This window comes from Acanthisitta chloris, unplaced genomic scaffold (genome assembly GCF_000695815.1).
Source record: "Acanthisitta chloris isolate BGI_N310 unplaced genomic scaffold, ASM69581v1 scaffold15474, whole genome shotgun sequence".
Lineage (NCBI taxonomy): Eukaryota > Metazoa > Chordata > Aves > Passeriformes > Acanthisittidae > Acanthisitta > Acanthisitta chloris.
In genome coordinates this window covers 129819-142971 of record NW_008667798.1, presented here as the reverse complement: position 1 = coordinate 142971, position 13153 = coordinate 129819, and the positions used below count along the sequence as shown (strand labels likewise).

The window sequence follows — 13153 nt, the reverse complement described above, 5'->3', positions numbered from 1 at the left end:
CTCAAGGGTGTTTTAAGCCTGCCAGGCCTTGTCAGTGCCAGCAGCTTCTCCAGCTCTTTCCCGCTGCCCAACGAAACCTTACAAACTCAGATACCAGAATGACTGATGTGCAAGGGTAGGATTAAGTGTTCAGGTGTTTACCTCGGTGCGCTCACCTGTTCTTGTTTAACCTGCAGACTTTTAATCTAAACAAAGAGAGCAGTTTTTCACATCTGTTATGTTCTTCTTTTTGTTTTCCTTCTTTTTTTTCTTCTCCTTAGGTACTTGCTGGAAGTCCAGGAATACTCAGTAATCATGGATTTCAGGTGCAGCAGCAGCCACAGAGGAGGCTATCGCTCCACGAGTACCTGAGCATGGCACTGTTGAAGGAGGCTGGCATTTCTGTTCCACACGGAGTAGTTGCCAAGACGCCAGATGAAGCTTACAAAATAGCAAAAGAAATAGGTATAATATTAAAGAGAGCATACACAAATAGGTGTGGGCTTGATACAAGGTGTAACTGCTTTTTCTGTCTTTGCTGGTAAGACGTTGCTTAAAGTTCTGAATATACCTTCTCTTTAAGAGAGCCTTTCATGTGAAACAACCATCTTGCAGGTTTGCTTTGGAGCTGACACCTTCTTAATTTGGAGTTTTCCGATGCTTAAGATTGCTCAGTGCACAGGCACACAGTAAAATCAGTGAAGTGACCTGGTTTTAAAGGCACTCTCCGTAGTGTATTTCATCTTACGAAGCTAAGCTCTGTCCCTGAAACTCCACTGGGCAAGGACTTGATCCTACTTTAATTAAAGGCTGTGAACATATTATTTCAAGCATCGTCATTCCCAAATGTTGCAGATACTTCTCCTGTAACTTGTGAGTCTTGCTTAGAAGGAATAGGTCAGGCATAAACTGTGTTAGCCTAGAATAATATAATTACCTAAGCTGCTTTGAGATGAGTGACAGACTTTAGTTTCTGCAAATCCTGGATTTCTTTTTGCTTTCAAGGAAAGTTAGAGGAAATACTGTGTGAGAGGTTCAGTGGTGGTGATGGGGAAGGCTTCTGTACTCCAAGATCTCATGTAGAACAGAAGATGCAAAGCATACTTACCTTTAGGCTGCAGAAGAAGAGTAAAATCCTGTTCTTACGTGAGTGTGGTCTTCTGGCAGAATGCAGCTACTTCATGCAGGAGGGGAGAACTTTGATGGCTTGTAGTGGTTTGCCAAATTCCTGGCTTGGTGAAGAAATGAGATCTGAAAGAGAGAGAACTTCTAGAGCAAGTTATGCTGCTTTGTAATGTAGAAAGGCATTGAAAAGCTGCTTTTCCTTCGGATTTGATACTCCAGAAGTTCCGGTGGTGGTTTCTTACCTTCTTTATCTTGTTTCCGTTAGAGAGAAAATGCTAAAAAAATTATAATAATTTCATTACTAAGAAAGATGTTAAAATACTTCTGAGAATTCTTTAAAATTCAGACCCTCAACTTCTGTTAGGGGTGAGCTTGTAGCATGATCAAAATTCCTCAAATCAGGCATAGCCCTTTGCTCTGCTTCAGTAGATGCACAGATATTGCTGGTGGCAAATGAGACAACGTTTGCCTATGGCTATTTAATTGACAGCCAGGAAACTTGTAGGTCAGGATTCCTTTGTTTTGTTCCTTGTTTGGAGAGACCTCCTGTAGCAAAGTGGGTCTGTCCGGCTGCTGATTTAGAGCTCTGTGTCATCCACATTACATCATAGGTATGGCTCTTATCTGGAGTATGTGACTCTGTGCAATTTCTTGGGGATCAGAAAAATGAAGCTGTGAAGTGCATGGGTCAGCATCCTTTAGTAAAGGAATTCCAGGCTTCTGGTTGTCAGGCAAATACTTTGTTGAAGTTGGTGTGTATTTGATGCTATGGCTTTCTGGGGTACTTGAGATGAGGAAGGGAAGACTTCCCAAAAGGAGAACACACACTGAAGGGGCTTGTAGCCATTTCCCCACTAGTTTTCATTTCGTGTGTACTTAAAAAAATAATCAAACAAAACCCCACAAGCCAAACAGACCAAATCTCTAGCAGAGTGAAAAAAATCACTTTTTTTGTCCACCTGCTCATTGTTTATTTTTGTTGTGTAAGAGTAGTTGCTGGTGGATCGACAATTATTTTTTTTCTTTTTATGTGTTAAATTAGTTATTCAAATATTTTCTAGACCATTACAAAGATCATTGGCAATACTCTTTGCTCTGTTTCCTAGTGCTGATCCATATACTCCTGGTAAATTTACACAGAGCAGATTTCTGACTAAAGGTTGAGTTTGGCATCGGATTTTTTTCCTTTTACAAATACCTCACTTCACTTAGAAATGGCTTTTTATCCCAGTGTATTACAAGTACAAACTTCTCCTTTACAGGTAGTGTCATAGTTTAGCTGTGTCTGTAGCTAAATCAGTGCTGCATGAGCATCTCGCTTGAATTTTGAGAAAGTGAGCTGATTAAGTTCTGTTCCAGAGTGCTGATAAGAGGCTCCAGCATGTCGTGATGATTGCCTCGAAGTTTACGGTTTAGTCTCAGCCGCGTGTGCATTCCAGCTAGCCCTGTGACCAGTGCTGATTTAGAAGGTGATAGGCATTTGTTATCGAGAACATGACTAATGAACCTGAAGACGATTTCCTTAAGAACAGATGGTTCATCAGTGTGACAGCAGATAGCTCAGCAGAACACACTATTGGAAGTGTATAAAATTGTTGTTAAGGCAGCACCTGTGAAAGTGTATGTATTGCTGTAACTGAGGTTTTATGCTTCCTGACACCTTCCTCTGGTAAAAGTTGTGTGGAAGGGAATGACATACTATATGCCTGTAGCAAAGCCTGCTTTTCTTTTATAGCATGGACTTCTGCTCATGTTGATTTGAGTAGTAAGACTTCTGAAATTATGAATATCTTGAAACTGCTTTTGTGTACCAGTAGTTTTGTTGGATTTTCAGGTGTTGAATCCCACAGCTTTATGTTCATGGCAGACTGTCAAATTTTAGTAAAACATAAAGATGTACAGAATAGGAGGTGTTGAGAAACTTATTTTGCCTTTCCACACCAGAGTTCTTGAAAGGAGACTGAAAGCAATGGAATCTGCTGCTGATTTTGTTATTGGAGTTTGAGAGATTTAGTGCAGCTCCGTATCCGTGTGGTATATAAAGAATGTTCTTTTTTGGTATGCTTTCTACAGAATGACTCCAGCAATTGGCTTGGCTGTATTCCTGCCGACCGTTCCGTGATTAATAGATGTTTCTTTTCAGACCTTTTAAGTTCTTTTCAATGTTATTTATTTTTCCTGTCTATTGCTTAAACATAAAACCTGTATCTGTTAAAAAAAATAAGCCAAAAAAAGTAAAGTGGAAGCCTGGGTAGATTTATAAATAGAACTTTTGATCTCGGGCTTGATTTAGTCAGAAACCAAAGTTCAGTACAATATGTGCAATGACTTTCTTAGGTGAAGTGCTAACTTTTTTTATTAGTCCTTCAGAAGAAAGGTATTGCAGACACTGTGGCACTAAAGCTGGGGTGTTTTTTCTTAGCTCATGCCACACTTTCTTTGGTAGTCTTTAAGTTTTTGGGTTTTTTTGTTTGTTCTGCGTCATAGGTCTAGGTTTTGTTCCTAGTATTTTTGGCTGTTTTTCCTTTACCAGTTTTTCCTTTTGGTCAGTTTCTGCTTGACTATGTTATCTGATGTCTTTTAGGTTGTCTATAATAGAGTCTGAAACTCCAGAGCATTTACTCAGATGCTGTAGGACATGGATGGTGATCTAAGGTGGTAAACTCGTGCAGAGATACCTCAAGTGTAAAAAAACCATGCAATTTTGTTCCTACTTACTTGGTCAAAATCTCTAGATAACCAGCAGTAGTAGTCTAGAAACCAAACATTTACTTAAATTCTGGCAAATACTACTTTTTTGGCATCTGAAGCTTACATTTTGCTTGAGCCTTTGCTTCTGTAATACTTCCCTCCTTTGAAGTTAAAATACTAAACATGTTGGTGATAATTCAATAATTAAAATAAACTTGTCTAACCAGCAGATTCAGATTTTGACTTCTGCATTTTAATCGCTTGACTTAAGCTGTTGCCAAAACCTGTCTTGTGAGCTGATGGCAACCTCAGTGCAGTTGATTGATGTCAGAAAGTGTTTGTGTAGAAAATATTTTGTAAGAGCAAAACATCTTATTCGCTCTTCTGACTGATGTTGTCCTTTCAGTGAAAGTATGAAGATACATTATTATTTCAGTCATACTTTTGATTTACAATGCAGTGAGTCTTCTAACACTCAAAGTTTCAAATGCTGGAGAAATGTAATTTTGAGTTAAATTCTAAATAACTGTACTTACTAGCAAACACAGACAGTATACTCCGAAGAGATTCTCTGCCTGTGTTGACAGAGTTAGGGTCAGCATATTATTTATGCTGACACATCTCTGGATAACACGTTAGTTACAAGCCCCTCCTTTCCCTTCCTAATGCCAGTAAATACAGCTATATTGTTTTAACTATATCTGTGTCACAAGAAAAATATTAGCTTGTGTTATAAATGGAGAGGGATTTTTCCTGCAGAAAAAACTGAGGCAAAACTCATGGGTCTCTGTCTCTCTCCCAGGATAAGTTTGCAGTTGAATGGTAGTTGAGAGCTTGATTGGCACTTGACTGTCTAACTTGTCACTGCCTTTTACTGTTGTTGTCTGTCTTGTCAGAACAGATTAGGTTTGCATAGTTATCATGAAGGTGTCTGTAATGTGGAGAGCAGTACTGCTGCTACAGTTAGTATTGAGCAGAGAAGTGGCAGTTAATGTGGACAAAAGTTGGACAAAAGTCAGAATGGAAACCCATAAAGCAGAACCTTTTAATGAAGTTTGTCCTAATCATCAGACACTCTACTTGCACAGAAAACTTCAGAGATACAATGGAACGACAAACCTTCTTGCCTCTTAGTAAGGTTATTAGGAGATTGTAGTTTATATAGATCAATGCATGTGTGCAAGCAGGAAGAGACCTTTCTCCCAGTTTAAAAGCTTATGTTATGGAATCAGAAATTATTCCTTCCAAGAAATAAATACCAGTACTGATAGAAATGAAGATTGTGTTGTTTCTTGGCTGTATAACACTTTCACTGTCTAGTTAATAAATGATTGTTGAAGGTGAAACCTGTAATGTATAGATTTTTGTTGTCCTGAACAGATTAATGTTAAGTCAGTGTTCTGCTGATTTCATAGACCTGTTCTCCTTGGTATCTACTCTTAATTTTCTCAACACTTCCTGATTTTTCTCAAGCTGTTTTAATTATATGTATTCATAGTGCTAATGCCACTAAGATGGAAATGCAGTGCTTGTTCTGATATTTGTGCAGTGGCCTGTGTCTTGCTTACCTGAGACATTAGCTGTACTGATGTTCTAGGGGCTTGTGTTAAGGCCTTACAGTTTGTTACTGCTACTGAAAGCAGAAGTCCTGCTCACTTCAGTGTCCCTGTGCTTGTGCTTGTCACACTGTGCACAAGTCTGTAAAAGTCGTGTCTGTGGGGTTAGCTCTTGCCTTCAGGGAATCACTCTGATAGGCTTCAAGGCATGAGCGTGCAAATGGTTGAGCTGGCACAATAGAGGAGGTGGAGTGAAAAACTGAGGATAGGACTGCTGTGGTGTAGTGTTTGCTGGCATAAACTGTCCTGGCTTTGTGTGTGGGTACCTGCTCCAGGGCAGAAACTGCTATTTTTCATTGAAACAAAAGCCAGGCAGTATTTCAAAGCCATGTAAGCAAGACACAGGTGCACAGCTGTTGATACTGAGTAGAGAACTGTGGTAGCTGCTGGTTTCCAAATTTTTTTTCTTGGGTTGCTGCATATCAGCAGTTTTCTGTTGTGTCAGATTGTGTGACAGTGCTGCAGCTGTAGCACTGCAGATGAGGTGTGTGACCAAACATTTCTGTCCTCTCATTTTAGGTCATTTTAAATAGGGGCTGTGGGGAAAAACTGTTGATGAACAATAAATTTTCTGCATGATGGGTTAAGTTAAGGTTTTCCTGGGGCATGTTACCCTAAATTTTGTTTCAGGTATGTCTGTGCAGGTTAATTGCTTGTAAACATAGCTGGCCAAATAACCCTTGGAGTGTTCTGTGTTTATGCAATCAAGCAGCTAGTTTCCTTGCAGTGCTGTAGGAAAACAAATTACAAATCATTAATATCCTGCTCATTTAATGCCACAAGTGTTGCATTCTGTTGCATAAGAGATAGTCCAATGACGTTATGGCCAAAACTCATTGTGAAAAGTTTAAAGTTGTTTTTCTCACACTTTGTTTTTCAGGTATCTCTATGTTGACAAAGTGTAATAATGAATAGTAATTAAATTCTTATGAAGTATCCTGTGGGATCAGGGCAGTGGTGCATTTAGCCCAATACTCTGCCAAAGAACATATTATTTAGGATGACTGTTAGCCTGCCTATTTTCTACAGTCCATTAGCCCTCATTTCCCTTCAGCATTCATATTTATTGTTTTATAAATGTTAGAGGAAACACATCTGCCCTGTTCCTTTTGACTTCTATTCTTCATCTGTGTCTCCTGGCAGACTTCATTATCTGTTGTGTAAGGAAGTGTCTTTTTCTTGCACCTTTTTAAAACTGACTTTCCTTGGTTAGGTGGCTTTTGTTTTTGGCTGGTGTAGAGCAGAAAGCAGAGTGTATGATGTACATGTGTTCTTGCTCTGTCCCTCACGGGTATGACTAATGACCGTAATCATGTTCTTACTTTCTTGCCCTTTGATAGATTTAAAGAAATGCTAATCTCATTTAATCCCATTTTGTAAGGGAATGTCATAATTTCAATGCTCATCCTAGTAACCAGTCTTTCCCACTGAAAATTACTTTTATGCCCAGAGCTAAATGTGAGGTTCCAGCTGAGATCCTACCAGACCTTTAGTTGTGACTTGCTCAGATTCTGATCTTTATTGCTGGGAGGAATAATTGCTACAAAGAAGGTGCCCGTGGTGAATTTCATGATTTTCCTGAAAACTTCCCTGTAGTAGCAGTTTTTTATCTCCCAGACTTTCTGTAGGATATTAAAAGTAAGGTGGAGAAATACAACCCTCTTCTGAACTTAACTAGTGGACTGTAGGTTAAATCTCTTAGTCTTGATTGCTAAGTATATCACTTCTGAAACATTGTCAGATATAAAACTTCCATAGAAAGCTCAAAATAAAAGAATGCTGTAAGTATATTAGATCTTAAATATCTGAGTCTCTTTCAATCCTTGTGAAGGAGCCCAGGTGGATCCTCTGTGAGCAAGGGAACAAGTGTGAGGTGGTGTTTATTTTTCAGTCTCTTTACATATAAGAAAGTATTTTCCTCTCTTTTATGCTAACACTGGGAAGTCGCGTTCCTTGTTTGCATGTACATACAGGGTAAATTGTTTTCAAAGGTATGGAACTTTATGTTTAAACTTGCCTATTTAAGTACATGGCTTCATTTATCCATGAAGCTACTACTTCTAATCTTATTCATACATGGGACTTTGTTTCCTAAACCAAGCTTTGTACTTGAACTAATTGCATAAAAGTTAGGTCTTGTATGGCTGCTATAAACTATTTTATCTTGATTACCAGGACTTAGTAGCTATGAAAAGTAGTTATCTTCGGAACTGAATTAAATATTAGAGTCACAGACTGTAGTAAATCAGCATATACTTGTGTATTTATAACCTTCATGCTTCTTGTGCAAAATGACTTTGAAATCAGTTGTGACTTCAGAGATCTTCTGTTAGGTGGACATTGAAGAAGTAAAATCAACAAGTGGCTAGTTGGGAGGAGTTATTTGAGTATTTCCTTTGCTTATAGCCATCCCAGCTTGTGATATTATCCAAGTTTGATTTTGCCTGTCCAGGCAGGACACAGGTCAAAATAGGAATCAGTGCACCTCCTTTGTGTCTGCCGTCATCTTCCTCATATGCGTAGTAGCTAGTTTTCCTTGAGTACTGTAATTTTTCTTAGGCATTTCCATTGTTCCCTTTTAACATCCAAGAGAACAGCAAGTTCTTTTTTTGCTTGGAAAGACCAGAGTGGCTCAGCTAATGGTGGCATGAGGAAAGATAGGATGTGCTGAACAAATGTGAATGGGGCAGCTCTTAACATCTTGCAGTCTCACTGTTCTCTGTACTCTGGGTAAGTGAACTTGAATAATAGTAACTCAGGACTTTTTCTTCCTTTATCACCTTAAATGACTTGATGAACTTTTTTCCTTTGCTTTTTTTCTTTCAATGACACTTCATAATATCCCAGTTAATTTTCATTATATTTTCCTGCTTCATTTAAACCCAAATGAAGAGTCTCCCCTACCTAGAAGAATATTTTGTAGAGGATTTTTAAACAGTTAAAGCCAACTAAAGAGCTGACTATGCCTACTCTGGGAAAAATAGTGGATTTGTTTAGGCCTCTGACTTCTGCAAAGCACTCAAATTTATGTATCAGTGCTCTGCTCAATGGAAGCCATAGTGGACCTTCAAGGTGACTTGGGTAAGTGCTATAGTTACATATTGCTGGGAAGATAGTGCTTACACATATAGGGTATTTGTACTTGATTGAGGAAAATCTTGGATTATGGTGTGTCTGATACTCAGTTTCATCTTGTTAATAGTCTGTGAGATACTAACCATTTCTTACCAGATGCTTAATCTTGTGGTTCAAACGTACTAAAGATACAGCAGAACACTCAAAGTACCAACACTTTTGGATACTAACTCACTGAGGTTTGTTCACAGAACAGCCTAAAACTGCAATTTGTGGATTATTCGAGACTTTTGGAAAAATCTGTGTGAGTTACAATACAGTCTTTGGTTTGCGTATGTGTGTTTTGAATGGTGGGGTTGGAGAAGGGGGGATAAAACTAAAACATCCTTTATTATTCTACCTGGGGCAATTTGTTTTCATAGTCACAGATGACAAATTTTTGGGTTTTCTTTTGTTCTAGGTTCAAAGGATCTTGTGGTAAAAGCACAGGTTTTAGCTGGTGGTAGAGGAAAAGGAACATTTGAAGGTGGCCTCAAAGGAGGAGTGAAAATAGTTTTTTCGTAAGTTGTTTCTAAATTATCCAATCAAGTGGAAAAACTTACAAGTTTCACATTATGAATTGACCTTGTTGCTTTCTTTAAAGCCGAATAAGAGTTTTTAATGCTACTTCTATTTTTCCAGCAGTATCTTTGTCACATTCTGAGCTTCTTTTATTCTAGTCCAGAAGAAGCAAAAGATATCTCCTCCAAAATGATTGGAAAGAAGTTGTTTACCAAGCAGACAGGAGAAAAAGGCAGGATATGCAATCAAGTATTTATCTGTGAACGCAGATATCCCAGGAGAGAATACTATTTTGCAATAACAATGGAAAGGTCTTTTCAAGTGAGTAATATTAGAAATAGAAGTTAGTTAACTAATTTGTTATAGCTGAAATTTTTTTTTTTAAAAATCAACAAAACTGTTTACTGGTCACTTGCTTTTGAAAATCAGAAGTATACATGAGCTAAATTTTGTTTCCTGGTATCTCTGACTATATGATTGCCTTAGTTTTGAAATGCTTTGAAGATGTTATGCTACAATTAAAATATACAGAACAATAAGTGAGTATTGGTAGCCCCAGCTGAAATTCAGAGTGACATGGCTGAAGGGGAGATGGGTGGAATGAGAGATTATTTTAATTTTGCTTTTAGTTTGCATTTGTCTGTCAGATGCCTATATCTGCCATCTATCTATCAGTACTAGAATTTAGTTTAAAAATACAGCTATGTGTGGGCATGTACACATACACACTATTTTAGAGTGTCAGGAGCAAGATAAGTAAAAGTGTTGTGGGAGGGCAAATGGTCCTGGATAAGTCAAACATCCTTTTCTCTAATGCATGGAGGTTCCTAGAGGTGCACAGGTGTGTCCCTTGATTTTCAGAGTGCTGGTAGCTTTCTCATGCCAGTGCTGTCTTCAGAACTTTCAGGAAAATGAAAGCCATAGTCTTTTCCACTAGTATGGGCTGTCTGTGTGGGTGTGTAGTTTTTTGGGCTGCAATTCAAACCTGGTTACTGAAGTATGTCAGTATTTTCTTACAAACAGGTGTTCTGTTATGGAGCCTAGAGCATGAATTGCTAAATAACTTCAACAAAGCTAGGGTAAAACAGATCTTGGAACTTAATTTTCTGAAGCTCAGAAGAGTTTGCAGAGGCATTGCTTTTGGTGATTAGATGAGTATCTTTGGCATGAGCATGAAATCATTTTCTATGGAGGAATGAGGAAACTAGCTTACTATTTTTTTCAGTAGCAATATTTGTTCCTTACTCTTCCTCTGTAGTGTTCTTTCTGATAGGAAAATATAAATGTTGGATTTTAGTACATTGTGTGACTTGGGCATCTACATTCTGATGTAATCTGTGATAGAGCAGGGAAGATTGAAATGTTACAGTATGCAGCCTAGATTCACCACAAGGTGGCATTAAAATATTGTAAATGAACACATTTTAGACCCTTAAAACAGTGTAAGCAATAAGCAAGGATCCTTATGGAAATAAAATTTGCTGTAACTGATTTAAGCAAATTAGATAAAGAAGGGAAACATTATTTCCTGACTTGTTCTTGCTCTTGTATAAAAATACATCTTATTATCTAGCATATATTGAGCATACTGTGCTGCATTTTGATAGGGATGTGCTTTGTTGTTACTGCTGACTTTAAGTCATGTTTTTACATGTGCTTGTGATTTCTGTAACTTGTATAGGATGCTTATGATGAGGAAATGCCTTTCAAAAGAAGGAAGTGTGCAGGTTGAGTAGCACAGTGTTTATACATGATTGTTGTTGCAAATCTCTTCCTCTAGGTGGAGGGGTAAGACTAAAGTAATCAGCTGAAACTGGAACTTGGTGTATTAGATGTTACTCACCAATAGGGACTTACGTTTTAAGTGAAACTGTTCACTTTGGTCAATTCTGTATAATGCCGATTATTTTATGATGTGTTTGTAGCTTCCTGACAGGTCAAGATACGAATATCCAGAAATGTTCATTCCGTTGAACCTTGCTGTTAGATGCAGGATAATTTGCCATCTATATATTTCTGTTTGGAAAGATGGTAATGGGAAGGGAGTGGTGTGATTATTAGGCATGTTCTCTGAACCAGGGTTACGTTTTCTGTGATTATTTGTCAACAGTCATAAGGCTGTTTAATGTTTGAGACCTCTGCTGATAAGAAATGCTGCCTTAGTACCCCATGGTCATAAACAATGCATGGGTGGTGATAAGGGAAGGTAGGCTGGGGTGATACAAGTGACTGTGTCTTTACTGTGAACTGGAGGACTGTTCCCATGGGCAGAAGTTTTTAGGTTCTGTGGTAATGAGTCCTTGATGCTTTTGTTGAGATTTAGACAGCTTTAAAAAAAAAACAAACCTGTGCTGCAAATGCAGTCAATTCTGGTTTCCTCATTTCTGTTATTATGGAATAATTGAGTGCTGTTTTGTCATAACTCCATGACTCACTTTCAGTGATGGCTATAGTCACAAATGTGGTGATCCTACTCAACAGGTTCTGTGGTAATGAGTCCTTGATGCTTTTGTTGAGATTTAGACAGCTTTAAAAAAAAAACAAACCTGTGCTGCAAATGCAGTCAATTCTGGTTTCCTCATTTCTGTTATTATGGAATAATTGAGTGCTGTTTTGTCATAACTCCATGACTCACTTTCAGTGATGGCTATAGTCACAAATGTGGTGATCCTACTCAACAGGTTTGCAGTAGTTCAGCAGACCTACATTTGTCCTTGGAGTTGGAACATGGCAGAATTAATAAATGAGTGCTTGGCATTTGATCTGTATGTGAGTGGAGAAGGTGGAGATGAGGAGGTTGTTCTTTTCCTAGTGACAACCTTGAAGATAGCATGCATATCAAAGTTGAATCTTTCTATCAGAATTTGAAACTAGAATGTCTGTGTTAATTGCTCTGTTGCTACAGTGTATACAAAGGAAAGTTTTCCCTGTTAAAGGAAATTGGCCCAACATACGCCTTAACATTTGGAAAGTATTACTAAAAGTATTATTTCTACATAGATGTATTGAGTAGACAGCTACATTCCCCTCAGAGCATAAGTAAAATGTCCAAATAAATTCAGCCCACAAGGTTTTATTGCTATGAGGTATCTTATGGGAAGAACTAAGTTTCAATTGTGTGGTATAAAATTACTGATGCTTTTTTTTCCCTTTCTGTTCTAGGGTCCTGTGCTGATAGGCAGTTCTCAGGGTGGTGTTAATATTGAAGATGTTGCTGCAGAGAATCCTGAGGCGATAATTAAGGAGCCCATTGATATAATAGAAGGCATAAAAAAGGAGCAAGCTGTTAGGGTAATTGTTAATGTGGGAAAGTACACATTAGCGAGGGTGGGAGGGTTGCTTCTAAATTCTGTGAAGTGCGTGTGCATTCAACCTGCTGATTTGTCTTAAACTCTTTTTGAAACAAATTTGGACTAGATATTTAAGTATTTTCAGGTGACAGTCAATGTAAATCTGACTGAATGACAGTACTTTAGCTTGTATACAGCTTTGTAAAGACATATGATGGTGAATTTTTACTAGCTCTCTTTTAGGATAAGTGCAGTGTTTTGCAGTGTATTGAAAACAATCTTTTCAAACCCAAGAGTTACTTTTTTTTTTCTTGGGAAGACAGAACAGGTTATACATCTACAAATTCAATTGACACTGAAATAATAGCTCACCCTAACATGAGTTAACTGATAACCAATCTTTTACTTTCAGCTTGCACAGAAAATGGGATTTCCTTCTAATCTGGTGGATGAAGCAGCTGAAAATATGATCAAATTATACAATCTCTTTATGAAATACGATGCTACCATGATAGAAATAAATCCTATGGTGGAAGATGCTTCAGGAGTTGGTAATATTTCTTATTCATACTCTTCATGTAACACCTTGACATTTTTTTAAGTGTTGGTTGCTTTGCACTGCTAAAACTGCAGTTGTATGCAGCAAGAAGGCTTAGTGTCAACTGGTGTGTTGAAAAAGAAATTTAGTAAAGCTCATACATTTCAGAATCTAAACAAAGTTGATATCTGCTCTTAATGGCTAAGTAGGATCTTAAATTTAAGTAGCTCCCTTTTCTGATTTTTATTTTTTTTAAATAAAGAATACGTCTTCCACTC

General features: G+C 37.9%; 1 protein-coding gene across 1 annotated transcript in view; it reads left to right on the top strand.

The window, feature by feature from the left end:
- The first annotated feature begins 264 nt into the window (after positions 1-264).
- The window catches only part of SUCLA2 (succinate-CoA ligase, ADP-forming, beta subunit), a 19298-nt gene continuing 6409 nt past the window's right edge, over positions 265-13153 (top strand). Inside the window, exons 1-5 of the mRNA XM_009072668.1 lie at positions 265-444; positions 8947-9046; positions 9206-9368; positions 12210-12338; positions 12750-12888. Of these exons, the coding sequence (XP_009070916.1) occupies positions 354-444; positions 8947-9046; positions 9206-9368; positions 12210-12338; positions 12750-12888 (622 nt within the window). The 5' untranslated portion in view covers positions 265-353. The remainder of the gene's footprint in view (positions 445-8946; positions 9047-9205; positions 9369-12209; positions 12339-12749; positions 12889-13153) is intronic.